General features: G+C 44.3%; 2 protein-coding genes across 3 annotated transcripts; one reads left to right on the top strand and one right to left on the bottom strand.

The window, feature by feature from the left end:
• Positions 1-420: 420 nt before the first annotated feature.
• Positions 421-14615, bottom strand: LOC139334739 (transcription initiation factor TFIID subunit 4-like). 2 transcript variants are annotated; one of them, XM_070967854.1, is made up of 16 exons: positions 14348-14615; positions 13378-14184; positions 12119-12273; positions 11554-11673; positions 9475-9630; positions 9182-9304; positions 8959-9048; positions 5514-5738; positions 5232-5367; positions 4692-4800; positions 1811-1980; positions 1586-1716; positions 1346-1471; positions 1060-1116; positions 834-953; positions 421-718 (listed from the first exon to the last, which is right to left on the bottom strand). In XM_070967854.1, exons 1-16 carry the CDS (start codon positions 14580-14582, stop codon positions 551-553), a joined length of 2928 nt encoding a protein of 975 aa, XP_070823955.1. In that variant the 5' UTR covers positions 14583-14615; the 3' UTR covers positions 421-550. The 2 variants fall into 2 exon arrangements, with proteins under 2 accessions (XP_070823955.1, XP_070823957.1); XM_070967856.1 differs by having other exon boundaries at positions 14415-14585.
• Positions 14616-14683: 68 nt separating this feature from the next.
• On the top strand, positions 14684-18141 carry LOC139334741 (protein LSM14 homolog B-like). The gene is made up of 8 exons (XM_070967861.1): positions 14684-15509; positions 15649-15812; positions 15918-16047; positions 16171-16365; positions 16540-16626; positions 16738-16893; positions 17164-17299; positions 17402-18141. The coding sequence occupies exons 1-8, from the start codon at positions 15389-15391 to the stop codon at positions 17559-17561; spliced, it is 1149 nt and encodes a 382-aa protein (XP_070823962.1). The 5' UTR covers positions 14684-15388; the 3' UTR covers positions 17562-18141.
• The last annotated feature ends 541 nt before the right edge of the window (positions 18142-18682 follow it).

Consider the following 18682-nt stretch of genomic DNA (forward strand, 5'->3'; position numbering starts at 1 on the left):
TTCAATCTCTGTTAAGAACTTAAATAAACAGAGCGTATGCGTTTACATGGTGGAGAAAGTCAGCAATACTGCAGTTTTGTAAAATCAGGCTGTCGCACCTGAACGCTGCACATTAATCTAAAATGGAACCGCTTTGCAGAGATTCCCTGCTACGACCCAGATGTCAGCGGAAGGACCCTGACGATCTGAAGTGTCAGTTCAGTTAAAGACATTTTCCTTGTGTGCAGAATGAGGCAGTGCATGAGTGAAGTGTGGTTGGGTGCAACTGGTCTCTAAAGAGCAAACCGAGCCGAGAGGCACGCTGAAATCAGGGCCGAGTTCCAATATTTGCTTCACCTCTTTACTGGAAATACAAAAAGGCCTGTGCTTGGAGAGGCTTTCAAAAGCTGGCGTCCTTTCAGTGTTCCAGATCATCTTCTCCCCCACAGTCACACGTCTCATCATTCAGCAGCGGGTGATCAAAGAAAGTACCGGCAGAAAGGGTCTGTGCAGACGGTCAACTCTGCTTCCTGAACGCCACTGAGCGAAACTAGTCATTTTAATGTGGGTGCTATTTGAGGAAGCCTTTATAGAGCAGTTGTGAGTGACTGGTCCCTCGTTCGTTCTCCAGGCAGAAGAGCAGGTCCCTGAGGTTGACTCTGGTGATGCGCTGTCGCATAAACTGTCTGGAGCCCGCTCCCCCGGAGCCTCCGGGCTGGGAGGGGCCTGACCCTGAGCCCTGGAGTGGAAAAGGCACAAACGCAAGAAAGACATGTCGTCTTTTAATGATCTTTTCATTGCACATCTGAAATCATTCACAACCCGTCTGCGGCAAATTGTTCCGTATCCCTCACCTCTGCGCTGGCACCCCTGACAGGAGAGTCCATTTTCCGTTTTTTTCTCGGGCCGATCGCTGCCAGCGCCGTTAGGTTGGCTTCCCTCTGCCTGATCTGAGCCAGCTCCTGCTGCTGCATCTGGAATACAAGCAGCAACACATGGATTAGTCTCACAGACGAACTCATCTAATGCCTCACAAAGAACGCATTCACAGTCACTTATCGCAGCATGCGGCGCACTTACCTCTTTGGCCTTCTGTTTAAGTCTGAGCTGCTCTGGGTCCTCTTGCCGTGACCGAGACTGCATTAAGGTGGAGGACATTTTAATATTTCAAGATGGATCTGTTCAATTTATTCATTCACTCACTCACTCACTCGGTTAGCAGATCTGTTCTCCCATGACACTTAGTGGAGGAAATGTATACTAATGACGCTGAGCCAAGATCGCTCCCTTGCCTCGTCTATTAAGGTAGCGTACGTCGGTTTCTTCCTGTCAATGATACCGTGTGTCCTTGTTTACATATTGTTACCTTGGCAGCCTTCAAGAGAATCTCTCTCTCCTGCTCTTCCTTCCTTTGCTTCTCCATCTGATCCAGCTGCTCGAAGAATTTAAGCTGTGCTCGAACGTCTCCGACCTGCTCGCAGCGCTCATCCTCCTGGAGGGCGAATGACGTCGCGAGGAAGGACAGAAAGGTGCAACAGGAGGATTTAAGACAGAGGAAGTGACAAAGGCTCTCAGCAGCTCTCAAATGACTGTAAATAATTGTCACCTTGAAGCTGATGTTCTTCTGCTGCGCCACTTGTGACACCTTCTCCAGCAAGTTTTGCAGTCGCTGCTGCGTAGCGTGGGAGATGTAGTTGATCACGTCGGCGCCCAACTCGCTGACGCCAAACTTCTTGCCTGAGACAGCGGGAGGAGTGTGGGTAAAGATTTACACGGCGAGCGAGACGCCGTCGGCATGCTGTACGTTTTCTCTGAAGTGCACGTATCTCACCGATCTCGAGAGCTCTGCGGGTGAGCAAGGAGGTGGAGAGGAAGGTCTCGTCCTTACAGGAGCGAGTCACCGTGCCGACAAGCTCGGAGTTGGTTGCTAAGATACGGGCGCTCTCCTCTGACAAGTTGACTCCAGCCATGGAGGCCACATCATTGATATCATCGTCATCCCTGGACGAAACAGAAAAAGAGAATGAGACTGAGAACTCTTTCATGTAGCTCTAAAAGCTTTAAAAAGGTAAGCAGTGAGATATTTCAGCATGCACCGCAATTAAAGAGCCCGAAGTTGATGATTCAAGTCATCAGTCGAGAAGGCCCCTGAGTCGACTCGCGTTTTGTCAGTCCAATCTCTGCACTTTTGTTATTTTAGCTGCGTCGCTGCACACGGAGCAATGCAGGAGCACCAGCGTAACAGGCTGTAAACTTCAAAAACGGAGTCTCAAAATGCTCACAAACCACAAAAATAACTGTGATGGAAGCGGAGACAGAGGGCAGCTGCTGCGATGCTCTCTGCTCCGCTGATGCCTGTCAGTGAAGTCGGCTGAACCGCCTTTGAACCAGACGGCGATACAATCTCCTCTAATGCCGTCCACTGTGTTTGGCTTTTCGGCTGGCAGGGCTGCCGGCAGCCCGGCGGGACAGACGGTCCGTGACACGCTGGGATATTATCAGTGAATTATGAGCAGGACGCACACTTTTACTGTGAGGAGATCTGACAGTTTCACGTCACAGATGGCGAAGAAAAGCAGTAAAATGCGAGTCTTACAGGTGAAACACAAACTCATGTCAGCTGGTGTATGTTTAGCGTGGCACTGAAATGCCATGTAAGGATCTGTCTTTGGCACCAATTTAAGTGTCATCTTTCTACCATCAAATATGTATTCCATCAGAATAACCTGAGAGACGCCACAGTCACATGAAATATGTGCACAGAGCGGCTTTAAAACGCAGCGCCTGGTTCAATCTCTTCTTCGCCTTCTGTCACTTCCTAAAGAACAAAATGTCCAGAACATCAATCATCTAGTGAGGGCAGGAATTAAAAAAAAAAAAAGTCTTTTAGACAGTTACTCTACTTCCTCTCCACATATAATTTCACTGAAACTGAAACTATGGATCTTGATCCAGCACGCATGCCACCTTGCACACGAGGCAGAACAGAAATCAATGGGCCCTTTAATCATATTATTATTTTATGTTCACAAATTTGTTTCGCATCATAAACCAGTTTATTAGTTACACTTGTACAGTCGAATGCAATCTGGAACAACGGGCCTGTAATAAATCCTATGTGCTGCTGTCTGTTAGCCAAATTGCCCCTTGGTGACATTAAAGCTTTACTCAATCTTTGTAAGTGCAGAAAATTATTTTTGTTGATACTCTGTCAGAATAGGTGTAACTACCATGATATATCACCCAGTTAAGCTAATGAGGCCATGAATTAAGATAATTGCGGCATTAATTAGCAAAAGTGTCTGCGCTAACTGATTTATCATTAAAAAAGCACAAGGGTGGTAAAATGAGAACAGAAACTATGACAAATAAAGTCACCACGCTGAACTCTCCCAACGGCTTTTGAGGCTTTTCAGGTACACTGTTCCCAAACAGACTCATTTACATTACACAGCAACACTTTTGATATGTGGCTCAACATCAGCGAAGTAATGTTACACTAAACAATGAACGCAGGATTTGTAAGTCTTCATGTGGGATTTCCTCTTTGTACTCTTCCGTAGTCTGTTCTGACTGAATCCTTTCTTTCACTCTCTAATGTCACTGACTCAGTTTTGCTTGTGCAGACTGAATCTGTTTGCAGATGCATAAACAGCTTTTCACAATTTCTGCATAGTTTTCTGTATCTTTGTGCTGCTGTGAGTGTGAAAGGGAACGCGCACTGCACGACCTCTATTACAAGAAAATGAGTTTTTCCACATCATGAAAATTTAAGCAGCAACGTCCACCAAAATGTAATATAATCAGTGACTATGTAGCAGTTTTTGGACTTTTGTAACATTGTATTTTGTGCTGCGCATCGCTGTTGAAATGTAGCGTTCACAACAATAAATCCCCACACAGATGACATGTATATGGTGGACCATACTGGTGAGAGAAGTAAATGAAAGCAACATCTGACCTGCTTCTGGTCTTGATATTGGCCGCCTGCCACAAAAACCTGAGAAGGAACATCTCTTCTCAACCTCGACCTCAATACATAAAGGCTGCAGCTAACAATTACTTTCACTCCTGAATAATCCAACAATTATTTTCTCGATTAATCAACTGGCAGTCAGAAAATATGTCAGAAAAATGGAAGACTAATTAATCAATTCATCCTGCCAGCTCTAAAAACACATGCAAAGAACTTTTGAAATTGATGTTGTTAAATGGAGAAATAAAGGAAAATTCGATACGATCTCAAATAGGGCCGGAACAACAATTCGAAAAAGGTTTTCATCATTGATTCGTTGGGTCTGTGTTCTGATGCACAGCACGCGCCGTGGGGACAGTCGGCCAGCTCACGTAGCTCATGTGATGAATTACAGGAAATGATGAATAAAGATGATAAGCTAGATTAAGCTAATGGTTGATGAAGCTAACGCCCCTGATGAAGTCACAACAGAAACACCTTTTATTCTCCGGCTGCATCCTCAGTGTCCATTTATCACATTTAATTACATTACACTTTTTGAATAAAATGCTGGGAATACTACAAAATGATCGATCAATCAAAGTAATAATGGACAAATTAATCGATTATCAAAAATAGCTATTAGTTGCAGCCCTAATCTCAAAAGGTTTCTGAGAATGTAAAATACTGAAACTAGAGGCTTCTATTTGGACTATTATGAGACAAGAGCTGGTATTTATCTGAACGTGTCACAAACCTGAAGGTTCCCCCTCCTGCTTCCTTCAGCTTGTTCTTCTGAGCAGCAATGAGAGGGGCCTGACTGACGACTTGCACTTTGGCCCCTGGAGCCAACGTCTGCTTCACGGCTGGAATCGTTTATGGAGACACACAGAGACAGATGCAAGGTCAGATTCTCCCTGCTAACGGAGGAAAATTCAGAGTTTAAAACATGACATGAGTCAAATTTCTGATGGCTTTTGAGTCAAAGTGGGCACCTTTGGCCAAGCTTTGCATCCTGCATTTACAGACAGTATCCACAAGATGGCAGTGTACACAGTCAATGCTTGAATGACCAAATACAGACTCCTAAATGAACCAATGTATCTTTTGTGTTTTTCTTTGACTTTCTACAGTGCATTTGTTCAGCATCTGACATTGAACATGGAACAATGTACCAAATAAAGAAATAACAAAATACAAGTGTTGGTAGTGATTTTACATGCCTACTGACAATTAACTGTATCTTCAGTTCACCGTATGCAACAAATAAAAGCATAAGTTACGGCTGAACACACACCTGTCTGTAGCTGTTTGACGACCTGCGGCTGGCCCACAATGATCCGACTATGAGACTGTCCTCTGAGTGTTACCATGGGAGACTGAGCCAGCGTCACCTGGGGCCTCACCATTGTCCCCTGTTGCTGGGGCACTATCTGCACACATTCAGCGACAAAGAATCCCAATAAAAGCACAGACAAGAATAGAAGTATTAACTCTTACATGCAAGGCTTCCACTCGTATGTGCATTTGAATTCAGGTAAGTGTGATACTGTCATTCCCACTAAGCAGCAGCAATTACCAGTCCAGGTTTACTGTGAGGCGTCTGAGTGAGGCTGATAACTGTGGTTTTGGTGACGGCAGTGCTGGTGGCCGTGGTGGCGGCGGTGGAGAGGGAAGGTCGCAGCACCACGGCGGTGAGGGCCGTGGAGGCTGCTGCGGCTGGAGTGCTGGTCTGAGGGAGCAGGCTCTGCTGGATGAAGGCCTCTGAGTCTGGGGTCATCTGACGCAGTGCAGGGAGACTTCTCTGTGGAGGACAGAGAGAAGGACCATATGATCAGTGCAGCATATCATTGGTTATTGTAAAGTAAAAGTAGCAGCACTTAGGGATGAATGGTGAAGCTTCTGTCACATACTGAAAACAAAAAAGAAGTACAAAGAGTTTATCAGGTGCATCTAATGAGAAGTTCATAAAGGCTTTTCCTTTCTTTTTTTTTTTAGCTATTGGACATCCCACTGGGAAAACACTGTAAGAGCTAATTGTAATGATGACTAAATAATAACATCTCCCACTGGCATATCAGCAAATAAGGCACTAATGAATATGTTCGTAGATTGATTTGGATTATGGTTAAACAGCTCTATTAATAACGTGCTCTCACATCGTTATACATGCAAATCAGTGTAACTGTATTACACTTGGTGACACACATTTGTCAGTACTGAGTTTGCTTTTTCAAAACTCTTCGCGCCTCATCATAGAGGTCACTGTGGATTATTCCTCATTGCTACGACACAAAATACATTCAATAACATCATCTGTCAAAATTCAGAAATTCTGTTGTTTTGCGTGTTACATACTCCAAAACCCAACATAATACACAATTACAGATAATTAGGCTGCATTCTGCTCCATTCTGCTAAACCTATATCTAAAAAGAAGTCACAAAAATGCACAAACTCCTCACTGGGAGACACACCCCAGGATGCAGTCACCTTTCATTCCACCTTAACCTTGACTACCAGGAAAAAAAATATTGTCCAATCACAATTTTTTTTTAAATTCCCCAATGTTTGTAAGGTAATTAGAATTTTTGGGGGGAAAAAAAAGAAGAATTTTTTTAAGACACCTTTTAAACACAAATACTCTTCTAAAATACAGTTAAAATAATTCAGACAATGTTTTAAAGTGTTGTTAAGAGGCTTATCTAAAATAAGCCAACAACATTTCAAGCCAAAATTTGCTCAATAAAAAGTATTATGCACTTACTTTTCCCCTTCCCATAAAATGCGATTGCACTGATGGATGTCATTTTCCTTAATGAGAAAGAGAGAGGTACCAAAGCCCCACCCCTTCACATTTGGTATCATTGAAAAGCCCTAAATGTTGTCGGTAGATAGCAAAAGGAGTAAACTCAGTAGTTTGCAGTGGGTGGGAGATATTCAGGTTTACAAATGTCCTCCACATGGCCATTTCTTCTTTTTTGCTGTTTTTAGCCTCTGTGAGGCACTTTGTGTTGCTTTTAAGTATGAAAAGTGCCATATAAACGTATAAATAAAGTTTGATTTGATTTGATTTGATCACGATGTCCCTCTTGGATCCATCTGTAATGGAGGTGTAACAGTACACGGATTTGTCCCAAACTGCTGGGTACACAACATTCAGTCCAGTACGCAACTCGCTCGGTTCAGTACGCCCCGTGATCCAAACAATTCCGCTCACGTGTGTACTTCAGTCCATTGTGTCCGTCCTGTATAAACGAGCAAATGATCAACTCCACCAACACTCGCGCTCACCACTGATGGACGACAACATCGCTCCCGAGTGGGAAATGAAAGTCCAGTCCTGCAAAATCGCCCCGTTTATGAACGGCAGACAAGTACACATCTGGCAGAGAAACTAAAGGAGGTACTATCAGAGTGATTTATTCATTTCATACTTGAGAGCACACAGGTCAGAGCCTTCGGACTGAGCATTGACATTTGTGTTATTTATCTTTTTACTGCCAATCTGCCAGTATTTGAGCACCTAAACTGTTTCATTGATAATTATGGTCAATGAGGCACTGCTGAATGTTTGAAAGTTGAATATTTCCTCGTCATTCAATACTTAAAATTTTAATTTTGTGTATGATTATACTCCTAATCTGTAGCGGTCTATAGATTAAGCGTATGCATAGTGATGAATGTGAATAGTTTTGTATTGCATTGCTGTCATTTGTTTCATTTTGTGTACTTGGAATCACACAATCTTTAGCACACTAAAGCACATAGCAGCATTTCTGATTCATTCACATGGCACTGTATTGTAATGTAATGGTAATAGAACCTTGGTTTGAGCCACATAAATAAATGAAAGACACTTCAAAGACAACAGTGATACACGTTGTATTTTTACCTGTTGTTAGCAGGATTTTTAGGTCTCTCTGTAACAAGTAATGAGTGAGTGTTCTGGTAAAGAATTGATCCTGAGACGTGTATGAAGTGTTTTGGCTGTGAGATGCTGGCTGTAAACTCACTATAGAGAATAATATGCTGCCAATAACGATACCATAACACATCAAATATTTCTTTCTTCCCTGTCCCGTTAAAGGCTGACATCTTAGAAATTATGTCTATTCTAATAAGCCTGCTAAAAACCATCCTTCAGTCGCAACTTTGGGAAAACTTGAGAAGGAAGTCGACGCATCTTATTTTGAAAGAGCACTAAATGCCTGGAGACGGGGGAAGCAGTTGCATTGAGCTCACTGGCTTTAAGGGAGATGACTCTCCTCTCTTTGAAACTTCTGTATGACTACAAGTCCTTCAGAAGGGATTCCAAAACAGTTTGAGCATTTCAGTGTTACACAACTTATAACACGCAAACCATGTGTTTGGTGCAGGATAAAAGACTCATTGTTTAACCAAATCACACCACGCAGCTGTCAAAGGTCAATTCTCTGGTGGTAAATGTTTAAACAAGTCCTGGTTCTGCAACTTCAGTTCCAAGCTCTACTAAACTGTACAATCAAACCGGTCTGTGTGTTGATGGGTCTGCTAAATGTTGTTGACTTGATTTTCAGTTCATGAAAATTCACTGCACGGTTTAGAAAATGGTGTCATGTCATCAAATTCAGAATTGACTTTCTGTTTTCAGTTGAGTATGTGACAAAAAGGACTAGAAAATGATCAAATTTCAATTCTACAGTGTCCCACCTCTTTTGGAATTGGGGTTGTACGAAAATGAAATCTATTCCCAGAACCATGTTCATGTAAAGTATCTCTGACATTAAAGAGAGTAGATTATGTGGTTAAGAGGGCGAGAAGTCTGCAAAGCCTGTAATAGGATTATAATAAACTTATATAAATTTAATAGCAACCATAAAGTAAGCTGCGGTTATTATATAAAACATGTATCTATGCTGAGCAGCGTACACGCTCGTGAGGAGCTGGAGTTGTAAAGCAGACAAGGTCTGAGTTCACGCAGCCCGTAACACGCAGCATGAACCATTATATGTGCACATGTGCTGGTGTGTCTCTGATCTCACCTTCAGGAAAGGCACGAGGTACGGCTGCGGTGAGGAGTTGAGCTCCTGGTATAACCTACTGGTGAAATCTTCAGGCTCAATCTTTGCTTCCTGTTGCACGAGGAACACAAAAAATAGATCAGAACAACACAAGGATGACCGCCTCAGTGCTGTCTGCCTCCACCAAGCAGTCAGGTCACCAGCTGAGGTCACAGTGACCCTGAGAGAGAGAAGTGAAATGTACCAGCAGACTCTTGACCAGCTCCTTGACGTTGGCCGTAGTCTCAGACGACTGTTTCCCACTGGATGCCAACTTGATCAGCGTAGACAGAAAGTTTCTACACTTTTTCACGTTCTCCAGTGTCTCCTGCAAGCACAGACACATAAAATGACATTTTCTTCTTAAAACTACACATCAGACTTAGAGCAGAGAGAGAAGCAGAACACGATAACACCCCACGGTTATTAAGCATTGGTGTAATTAGCTTTGAAAGATTACAAAGACAAAAGCATTCGAGGTTAGTACTTCTCTCTTACAGCTGTGATAGCTGTTGGAGTGACAGGGGTCCCAGTGGCCCCAAGGGGCCCCACCCTCTGTGTAACTGCTGTGGCTGCAGATCCGGGCTGCACTGTGGTGGCCGTTCCTAGCGCCTGTCCTGGGGTGGTGGCAGTTCCTCCCAGCATGATAGTGTTCTATATAAGTCAGTGAATACACAGTCATGAAATGAGACTCAAGAAAATGACAAGGTCAGACGAACGGTCTTGACATGTCTGCTCCCGGGGGACAGAGCGCAATACATTTTTATTTCCACAAGCTTTGTTTTTCCAGGAAAGAGATGTTTGCGATCGCTGAACTCACTGAAATTCATACACTGCATGTACAACACAAATTCGATGGAGCTTAAAAATTCCCTCCCATAACTTACAATAGACAAACAGGGATTTGTGGATTCGTGCCAGCCGAACGGTGGATTTCTGCAGGGGCAAAAACTTTCCACCTACACCAGTGAACCTCCAGGGAACGGAGATTGAGACTCCTACAATCTTACAAGTACCTGGGTGTTCACCTGAATAATAAACTGGAGTCCTACCTCCTGAGGAGACTCTGGTCTTCGGGGGTGTAGGGGACACTCCTGAGGACATACTTTCTAAGCTGTCGTCCCTGATGGAGAACATGCAGGACACTGACAGCACTGGGCAGCTCCTTCAGTGACAGGCAGTCCTCCTTCCTGCTCTGTCGTACTTTACAATCAACGCTGCTCCCAGTAGACCACACACACAGAAACTGACAAAAACTCTCCACATATTCTAAACTGAGCAATATCAATATCTATGTGCAATAATGTGAACTCAACCATTCCCCGTTTCTACTTATTATGTTTACTTATTTATGATATCTTGCTTTTTAAACTGATGCTTCTGACTCACATGCTAACGCGGCAAATTTCCCCTCTGTGAGATTAAAAAAAGGATTATCTTATCATATCTTAACACAATGTGCAAAACGGAAAATGAAAACCTATTAATGGGTTTAATTAAACGTATCAACCTTTAAGGGAAACGCCGTGGCAACCTGAACAAAATCACAAGAAAGCAAGCAGACAAACAGACGATAAGAAAATTACACAGAGAAGAAGACATGTGCTGGCCTTGCTCCAAAAACCCTTCCTTACATTGCGCAGCGTTTAGACAAAACAAGAAAGTACAACCTATGAAACAGGTTCTGGGCCAGTTTTCGTCTCGCATTTCAGACGAGGAAATCAATCCTAATTGGTCCAAGTGAGATGCAATTATCCTGACTTTCTAAAACATGACTCCCATCATCTCCAGTGTAGAGCAGAGCTGCAGAGCTGTTCCCAGCAGGGAGACAAACGAGTGCACATTCCACGATGAGTGGAAACATGAAGAACTCCTTTGAACTAACAACAACCATCCTCAAACACACACGAGTGAAGCAAAATCTGTTACCTGTGTGAAGTTAGTGGACTTTATCTCAGCTTTGAGTGGTCAGTAACACTATAAAAGGGCTATATAAACACAGTAAAGTTACCATTAAGATTAAAAGGAAAGGTCCTGAGTGAAAAATGGACTTTTATGAAAAAGAGGAGCAGCTTGACAGACACCTTACACTAGAAATGATATTTCTAGAGTGATGTGGGCAATAGAGAGTAGGGGGGCCATTGATGTCATCGTCCTCTCTGAGTCACAGGGGGTGTGGAGCTAGCTGTGCACTTGTTTCAGAGGTGGCAGGTAAAATGTGGAGTGAAAGGTAGAAATTATCCTCCTGCAACAGCAGCTGATCGGGGGAAAAAAAAACCCTTTTCAGACCCTGTGAAACATCTAAATTTAAGCCAAATGGATTGCTCTCAAACTGCAACACGGTGCCAAACAGCAGCTCATTTCATACAGGTTTGCTTTAACTCGATTGTCCAGTAGTTTTTAGCGTGAGCACGAATCAGATTTCGTGTCGCGGAACTGTGTCCTCCCAGTCAGCTGCCACTCCTCGTGTCCTCACAGCCATTAAAAACCTGACGGCTTTTAATGGCATGTGGTGCGTGAAAACTGTAAACCCTGCCCATGCGATTAAACACCCAAAAGGACGTGTGGTGGAGTTACCTGCAGCACAGGAGGCCTCTGCAGTGTGGTGGAGGCTGTCACAGTGGTCTGGACCGTGGAACCTTGTTTGATAATAGTGGTGGGGGTAACAGGACGAGCCAACAGTGATGTGCCTGGGGCCTGCAGAAGAGCAGGGGATATGATTTTTTTTCACCAACAACTCTTCATTTTGGTGGTTTCTTTAGTTTTCTTCCGACATATTAAAGTTGGACACAAAGCTGAACGCAAGCTAAATGAAATCAGTCCATGATTCTGACTGGTCACTTACCTCGCAGGCAGAGCGTGCATGAGAAACCAGTCAGGCTGGATAACAAAATTAACCACAGTGCAGAACTTATTGGGATCGTCCGTCGGTGTGCAATGTAATATTATGCTGTAACTACACCTCACTGCTTAACTGTGAGTGAAAATGTCTTTTAAAGCTTGTGTTAATATTCATCTGTTAAATAAGGTTGTTATCCACATCAATACTGATCAGTCTGTCAGATCTGTGCGTCACTACCTAACATTAATGAGTCACGTTTTCTGTGTGGGACTGCTCCCGTGTGTCCAGCAGCCCTGGTACCTGTAGAGAAGTGATCTGGACAGGTGGAGTGCTGGTGGGGGCTGCGGGTCGTGGTGTCATGGCGCTTTGGGACTGCGACTGAGCCTGCATCTGAGCCAAGGTCTGCTGGTGAATCATCAGCAGCTGCCCGCTCTCACTGCGAACCAAGACCATGCCTGCAAGAGGCAAACGTCAGGAGGGTTGAGATGTCAAAGGTCACAGCTTTTCCGTCCTGAGCAGTCTCAACAATACACTGTATGTATCCATGGAGGGTTTTTTTTTATTACATCTGATGTTCTGAGATTTCTAGCCAGTCAGCGGCCGGTCAGACCAAACTGATCCACAGACATGGTGCCATAAATCAAAAGCATTTCAAGCCACAACACAACATGTAATTTGATGTTGTAAGTCTCCAGAACACAGTACAACATCACTAAAACTTTTTTACGGGTTATTGTAAGCCACTGTATTACTATAAACAGGAGCCTGACTGTTATCCATCAAACTGGCTGTGTGACAAGTGACAGGGATCCAGTACATTGTAATACACCAGCCTACAACAGAGTAGCACCAAGTTACAGAGAGATCAGACAGGAGAATTAAGTAGCAAGAGCAAAAACTTTTTGAGTGAGCTGCAGGAGATTCATACGTGTTAGTAAATGGTGCGGCTTACAAGAGGACCCCAACCAGACGTAATTTATATGACCCTATATTTGAGAAATCCAGACTGCCCTACGCCAGAGAAAATCAGAAATTATCCCATTTGTAGCTGCTAAAGGCAAATTCTGCAACTTCAAAACTTTGGAGTAACATCTGAGATCAGAGATCGGCTAACAATTAGCCTTTGCAAAATGTTTGAAACGTACACACACACAGAATAGATACTTAGAGACACACAGTAAATAGCTGTTGATATGACAAAACTTTGTCTCCAAGAAGTAATAACAATCAATAGATGGCAAACAGAAAGCTGGTTTTACACACTGTAAGAGGAATAAGTTGGCTGACTGCCCTCAAGGCTTTTAATCTGGTGTGCAGTTTGTCCACCTCTAATCTGCTGTGTGTGGCCTCAAAAGACAATCAGCTCTGTGTCCTCTCTGTTTACTGCAATATATCTGAAACAATCACCTGCCTGTTGACACAAGAGCAGCTAAGAAACGTGTGCAAATACAGCAAGAATGACAGCAACATGCTGACACAGAGGCAATGCTGATTCACGTCTAACTTGTTAAAAGAAAACTTGCAGATGCACTTAAACTGTTCAGTTAACAGCGTGTTACCTGGCGGGAGCTGGATGTTCTGGATATTTGGGGCGTTTTGTTGCGGCTGAGCGAGTCGAGGAGCCAACACCTGTGGAGCGATGGCTCGTATTCCACCAGGAGGAGAGGCGGTGACTGTTGACGGCACTGAAGTCCTCAAGTTTTGCAGAACAGTCGGACTCCTCATGGCCGCCGTTGTCCCTGTGGCAACAGTTGAAACCACGACCTGTCCACCTGTCTGAGTTATAGCTTTTGTGGAGTCGAATTTGTTGACGAGGGAGCCAGCCGTGCAGGTGACGCTGACGCCTGGGGATGTTAAAACAGTGGTCGGGCTTCCGCTTTGTGGGGTGTTAGAGGGAATTTGCATAGGTGGCCTAACAAGCGTGACCGTGGGGACGCTTTTCACGGAGGGCTGAGACGAAATCACAGCATTGTGCGCACTCGTCGTAGAAGTTCGGATAATAGTGCTGGGCGCTGCAGACAGAACTGCCGCGCTTCCTTTGCTCACAGAAACAGGTCCGTTGTTGACAAGCGTGACAGCGGGCTGCGAGTTGCTGCAGCTGCTGTCAGCGGAGGAGGCGTCGGGGATGTGACAGTTCATCACCACGGCACTTCCATTCAAAGTTTGAACAGCGGTCGTTGCAGGTTTCCCGACGCCAGACGTTGCATCTGACACTACCGTGACGACTCCGCCAGCCGTCGCGGGCTTGGATTGACTCTGAGCGGCTGCCACGCTCGGTCCCGCCGCCGATGTGGTCCCGGCTGCCCCATCCATGCTTGAACCGTGGGACCCCGCACTGTTAATGACACCTCCTTGCACTCCTGCCCCTACAGCAGCGGAAACACATGAAAACAAGGGGGGTGTCGAACAACTCTCCGATTCCCTTTAGTTTCGGGAAACACACAAGTGAAGCCAAGTTAGCTACTATCAGTTGAACAACGTGACCAAAATTAGCTAATGTTAGCTAACCGGAGTGGGCAGCTATCTTACCTGCTTTAGCAAGCTCTTGTTGAGAAAGTCCCATTTTGCTGCCCTGAACATTGGAATTACTACTTACAGCTGAGTTGCCGACGTAATTTGCTGCAGACTGGGCCCTGGCTGTTGGGTTGACGCGACCTGATCCTGATAGTTCAGACTCCAGAGATCCGACTATATCACTAACTACTTTTTCGTCCACCTCTGTGTTGAAGAAAACATCGTCCAGCAAATCGGAGCTCGCCGCCATCTTTGCCTAGCTACGCTCGCTCGTGAGACGCATGCGCCGATTGGATGCACCCTCAGTGACGCGTGCTCACCAGGCGCTGTGATTGGTTCCTCGAAGGAAATAAAGGTTGGAACAAATGGTCGAGAGCTGCAGTGTAGTGGGTCAGCGCCGTCTGGCAGTCCTACTGGAAAATAACGATACCACTCACAGAGCCGGTCCTAGTGGGACTTTATCACATCGAGCGAACTCTCTGCGAGAGTATCTGCGTTGTGCAACACACCTTTGTTGACTTATGAACAGTATCGAAGCATTTTGTGTCCGTTTGACTTTATCGTAGACGACTCAAAATGGCTGCGTAGTCGCTATTTTTTCCGATACCCGCAACAGCTGCCCCAGCGCACAGAGACACAGCAGTGATGTTTGTCTGGATGTCAAACTCCGGAGAGCGCCCATCACCGTTTATCTGATTACATACATGTTTTGCAGCACTGTGCGCAAGCCTGTTCACGCCACAGGGATGTATGTACCTGTGGCAACTTATAAATTTCAGGGAAACGTTATCAAAATAATTGTCGGAATACAATACCTCACTCTGTACAAAAAATGTTGCTAATAATCAAAATTATGATAAATATCAGACATTATAAGGCGCGAAATACTCAGGACAGAGACTTACAGTGAATTACAGGTGTGCCATCACCAGGTGTGATTAAGTCTCAATCAGTGGGCGCGGTTTCAAGTCACCTGTGGAAGGCTATAAATTGTTCCGTGGCTTGAATGCTGGAAGTTCACGTGAGGTCTTGTATTGATGTGTCCATTCTCCAGCCATGAGTTCAGCAAAGCCATACATTGGCTGTAAAATCGGCTTAATTTCAAAAGCCCAAAATCGTTATGAGGGAATTTTATATACAATTGATAAAGTGAACTCCACAGTAGTGCTGGCAAAAGGTGAGTGGTGTAGGCCTCTGCTTGACAGCCTGTCAGCATATCCTGAAATAAGATGCTCTTTGCTCAGATTAAAAAAAAAACAAAAAACAAAACAGCGCAATTTCTTTGTTTGCTCTATCAAACATTTGCTCTCATCTAGTCAAGTGTTTTGGAACGGAGGGACGGCCCACTGACCAACCTACGCCACCCAAAGATGACATCTATGAGTACATCACTTTCCGAGGAAGTGATATTAAGGATATCACACTGTGTGAACTCCCAAGATCTCACCACGGCCTACCCCCGGATCCTGCCATAGTACAGGTATACAAGGACTGCATGGCTCACACCTGACAGCAGAGAACTTAGAAGTTGATGAAGTACATCCCAGATAATGTGTGTTGAATTGTTTTAATATTTGCCGTTCAGTCATCCAGTGCAGGTCCTTCAGGCGTTTACTCAGCTTGTGGACCATTCAGCCCCCTAAGGATGCCGGCCTACAACCAGCTTGCTGCCAGCTCTCTACTTAATCAGCAGTATGCTGCAGCTCTTGGCCTTGGTAAGTCAATGAATGCAAATTTATTCCAATTAAACTGAACATAAACCCACAGCATGAGTGTAGCTGAATACTTTTAAGTGATTTGTTCACATACAACAGTATCTGGTTGTGCTCTTCATGCAGGGCCTGTACTTCCAGGACTGCATCTTAGAAAGGGCCCCATGGTGGAAAAGGCTGTTCAAACCCTCCATGTGCAAAGACCTTGGCAGAGGAGAGGTTCGACTGTATTCCAGGAGCAGGAGCAGCGGTGGGAGAGAAGGAGGCCCCAGAGGACCAGAGGAGAGAGTGTCCAGACCAGAAGGGGCACTGGAGCCACCAGTAAGCATTCAGAAATACAGCGATGAAAGACGAAATAAAACGTCTGCAAACTGATCTAAAAGTGAAGTCTTGAAACTTTTTACAACTCTGTTGGGAGTTTTGGGGAATTCTGCATGTCTGTGCAAACTGAGAGTGATCTTAAAAGTGAGTGTAAACATTGTTTTTAAATTTAAGTGAAGTCGGGCCCAGCTATGCCCAGTGCTCAGTGGGAAACTCGGCAGCACAATTCTGAAAACAGGCCACCACCCAGAAGAAGACAAGGTAATTTTGAAACAGACAGGTTTGTAACAGAGTGAAAATGAATTTTCTGTATAAAAATAACACAATTGAGTTCTGTCAACGTTCAATGCATTTGTTTTTAATCAACGCCAGGAGCTCGGAGGCGCCGGAACCGTGGAAGGGGCCAGCTGATGGTGGCTAATCTTCCATCTGCCACCCTTAAGTTTGACACGGACTTTGATTTTGATTCGTCAAATGCACAGTTTATTAAAGAGGAGCTGGAGATGGAGGTGCAGGACAGGATGAAAGGTCGGTTCCTCGGCTCATGTTTTGTCTTTTTTACATTCACATGTGCAAAACCTGTGTCCGTTTTGGCGCAAATGCTTTCAATTTAAGCAGAAACAAACTCAAAATCAGGAAAAGTGAAGTGAGACTGATTTCATATTGCTTAGCATCTGATCTCATTATCCAGTGTAGGATTTGGGATGGTGACTCAACATGTGTTGAAAATCAGTGAATGTGCCTCCTTAATACAGTCTCACCCAGCTCGGTCCTCACTGTACATGTGTCTGTCTGCAGATGGTAATCATGAGGTGGAGGAGAGAGAAAAAGAAGAATTGCACTCGACAGCAGAGGATGACCACCCCGGCCCGAAATGCTACTACGACAAAGCTAAGTCTTTCTTTGACAACATCTCGTCTGATAAGAAGTTCAGGTAAAACTTGCGGCCTTTTCAGCCTCCTTATTCAAGTGCTTCTTTCTCTTGTGTGTAGAGCTACAGACTTTAGCATCTTTTTGTGTCAACCCACGGTTTCAGACTAACATGGGCAGAGGAGCGAAAGCGCAATCTGGAGACTTTTGGGGTGCCAGGCCGTTTCCTGAGAGGCCAAGGCTTCAGAGGTGGATATACTAGACGACGAGGTTTGGGCAATTCTCAGACTGTGTCCTCCTACAGAACCAGGAGTGGACAGCTGTGAAGCTCAGAGTTTGGTACCGACGCACTGAAACAACCCCATCCTCCAATGATCGTTTCCTTTCTGTATAACAGATGGGACTGTGTTACCCATTACGACGAGCCAAAGCAGCTCTGTTGGCACCGTATGAAAAGCATCTTTCCTTGTTTGTTTTTTTCTCCCTGAGGCAGTTATCCTGCTTTCATATTGTCATGCTTGTGTTTTTATTTGTCCTTTTTTTCCTCCCCATTTGGCTCCCTTTTTGAATATGGATGCATGGCTTACTGTATGTGACAAGAATTGTTTTCCCCCTTGTGTTTGCCATTGTGATTTTCTCTTGTTTCAGTTAAGATGGAAGTGAATTAAGTTTGTTTTATTTTTCTGCTACTTGGAAAAATGTCACTCCTAAAGTATATTGGTTTCATATTTAAAGTGTCTGGCTTTGCCATTTGGATGCACTCTTCCTAATTTGTACATTTATTTCTTTAACGAATGTCAACATAAAATGAACTTGACTGTGTTTAAAAGCTGAAGCTTTTGCATTGCTTTATTCTGTCATAGTGAAGCATCAAGTGTAACTAATGTAAAATAAAATGGAAATCGCTGATGCGCGTAACTCTCCTTTGTACCTCATATTAGTTGGTGACTTGCTGATTCTTATTCTGTCACAATATCAGTCTTTGGGTATAAGTTCCCTTGTCTTTTAATAAGGAGCCTTTTTTGGTGTTTGTTTTAATTGAACATGCTGTAAACGTTATCCAGTTCTGTAGGCTACAACATTACATCACTTCATAATAAAACTGTGCAGACGTCCCTTTAATCTGGGCAGGAAAATGCTCAGCACGTGTCAGGTGCATGGTGACACTGCCACAAATACGGACATTAGGCTGTAGTCCCATAACGTTACATTCAGATTTTTCTAAAGGTGCGTGAAGCAACTTTTGCAACCACTCTTCACAATTGCGAGCGACGCGCACAATGTGGACTGATTGGCTCTGATGAATCAAAGGATACCCCGTCTACAGTGAGGGAGAGTGGTAGGCTACTCACTGTCCGGGTTATACCATCAACTGAGGGAGAGGGATTTTCTCTTTTTATTTAACACTTTCTTAAGTGTGGCATTTTTTTGCGCGCAGACAACAAAT

This window comes from Chaetodon trifascialis, chromosome 8, assembly GCF_039877785.1.
Source record: "Chaetodon trifascialis isolate fChaTrf1 chromosome 8, fChaTrf1.hap1, whole genome shotgun sequence".
Classification (NCBI taxonomy): domain Eukaryota; kingdom Metazoa; phylum Chordata; class Actinopteri; order Chaetodontiformes; family Chaetodontidae; genus Chaetodon; species Chaetodon trifascialis.

Excerpts from the sequence above, each read along its gene's own strand:
- LOC139334739 (XM_070967854.1), bottom strand. The coding sequence starts at position 14,582 with ATGGCGGCGAGCTCCGATTTGCTGGACGATGTTTTCTTCAACACAGAG. Across the intron at positions 9,305-9,474 it reads CTCCAACAGCTATCACAGCT|GAGACACTGGAGAACGTGAA; the intron begins GTAAGAGAGAAG and ends CTGTGCTTGCAG. Across the intron at positions 1,717-1,810 it reads CCGCAGAGCTCTCGAGATCG|GCAAGAAGTTTGGCGTCAGC; the intron begins GTGAGATACGTG and ends CCGCTGTCTCAG.
- LOC139334741 (XM_070967861.1), top strand. The coding sequence starts at position 15,389 with ATGAGTTCAGCAAAGCCATACATTGGCTGTAAAATCGGCTTAATTTCA. Across the intron at positions 15,510-15,648 it reads CACAGTAGTGCTGGCAAAAG|TCAAGTGTTTTGGAACGGAG; the intron begins GTGAGTGGTGTA and ends GCTCTCATCTAG. Across the intron at positions 16,048-16,170 it reads TGCTGCAGCTCTTGGCCTTG|GGCCTGTACTTCCAGGACTG; the intron begins GTAAGTCAATGA and ends CTCTTCATGCAG.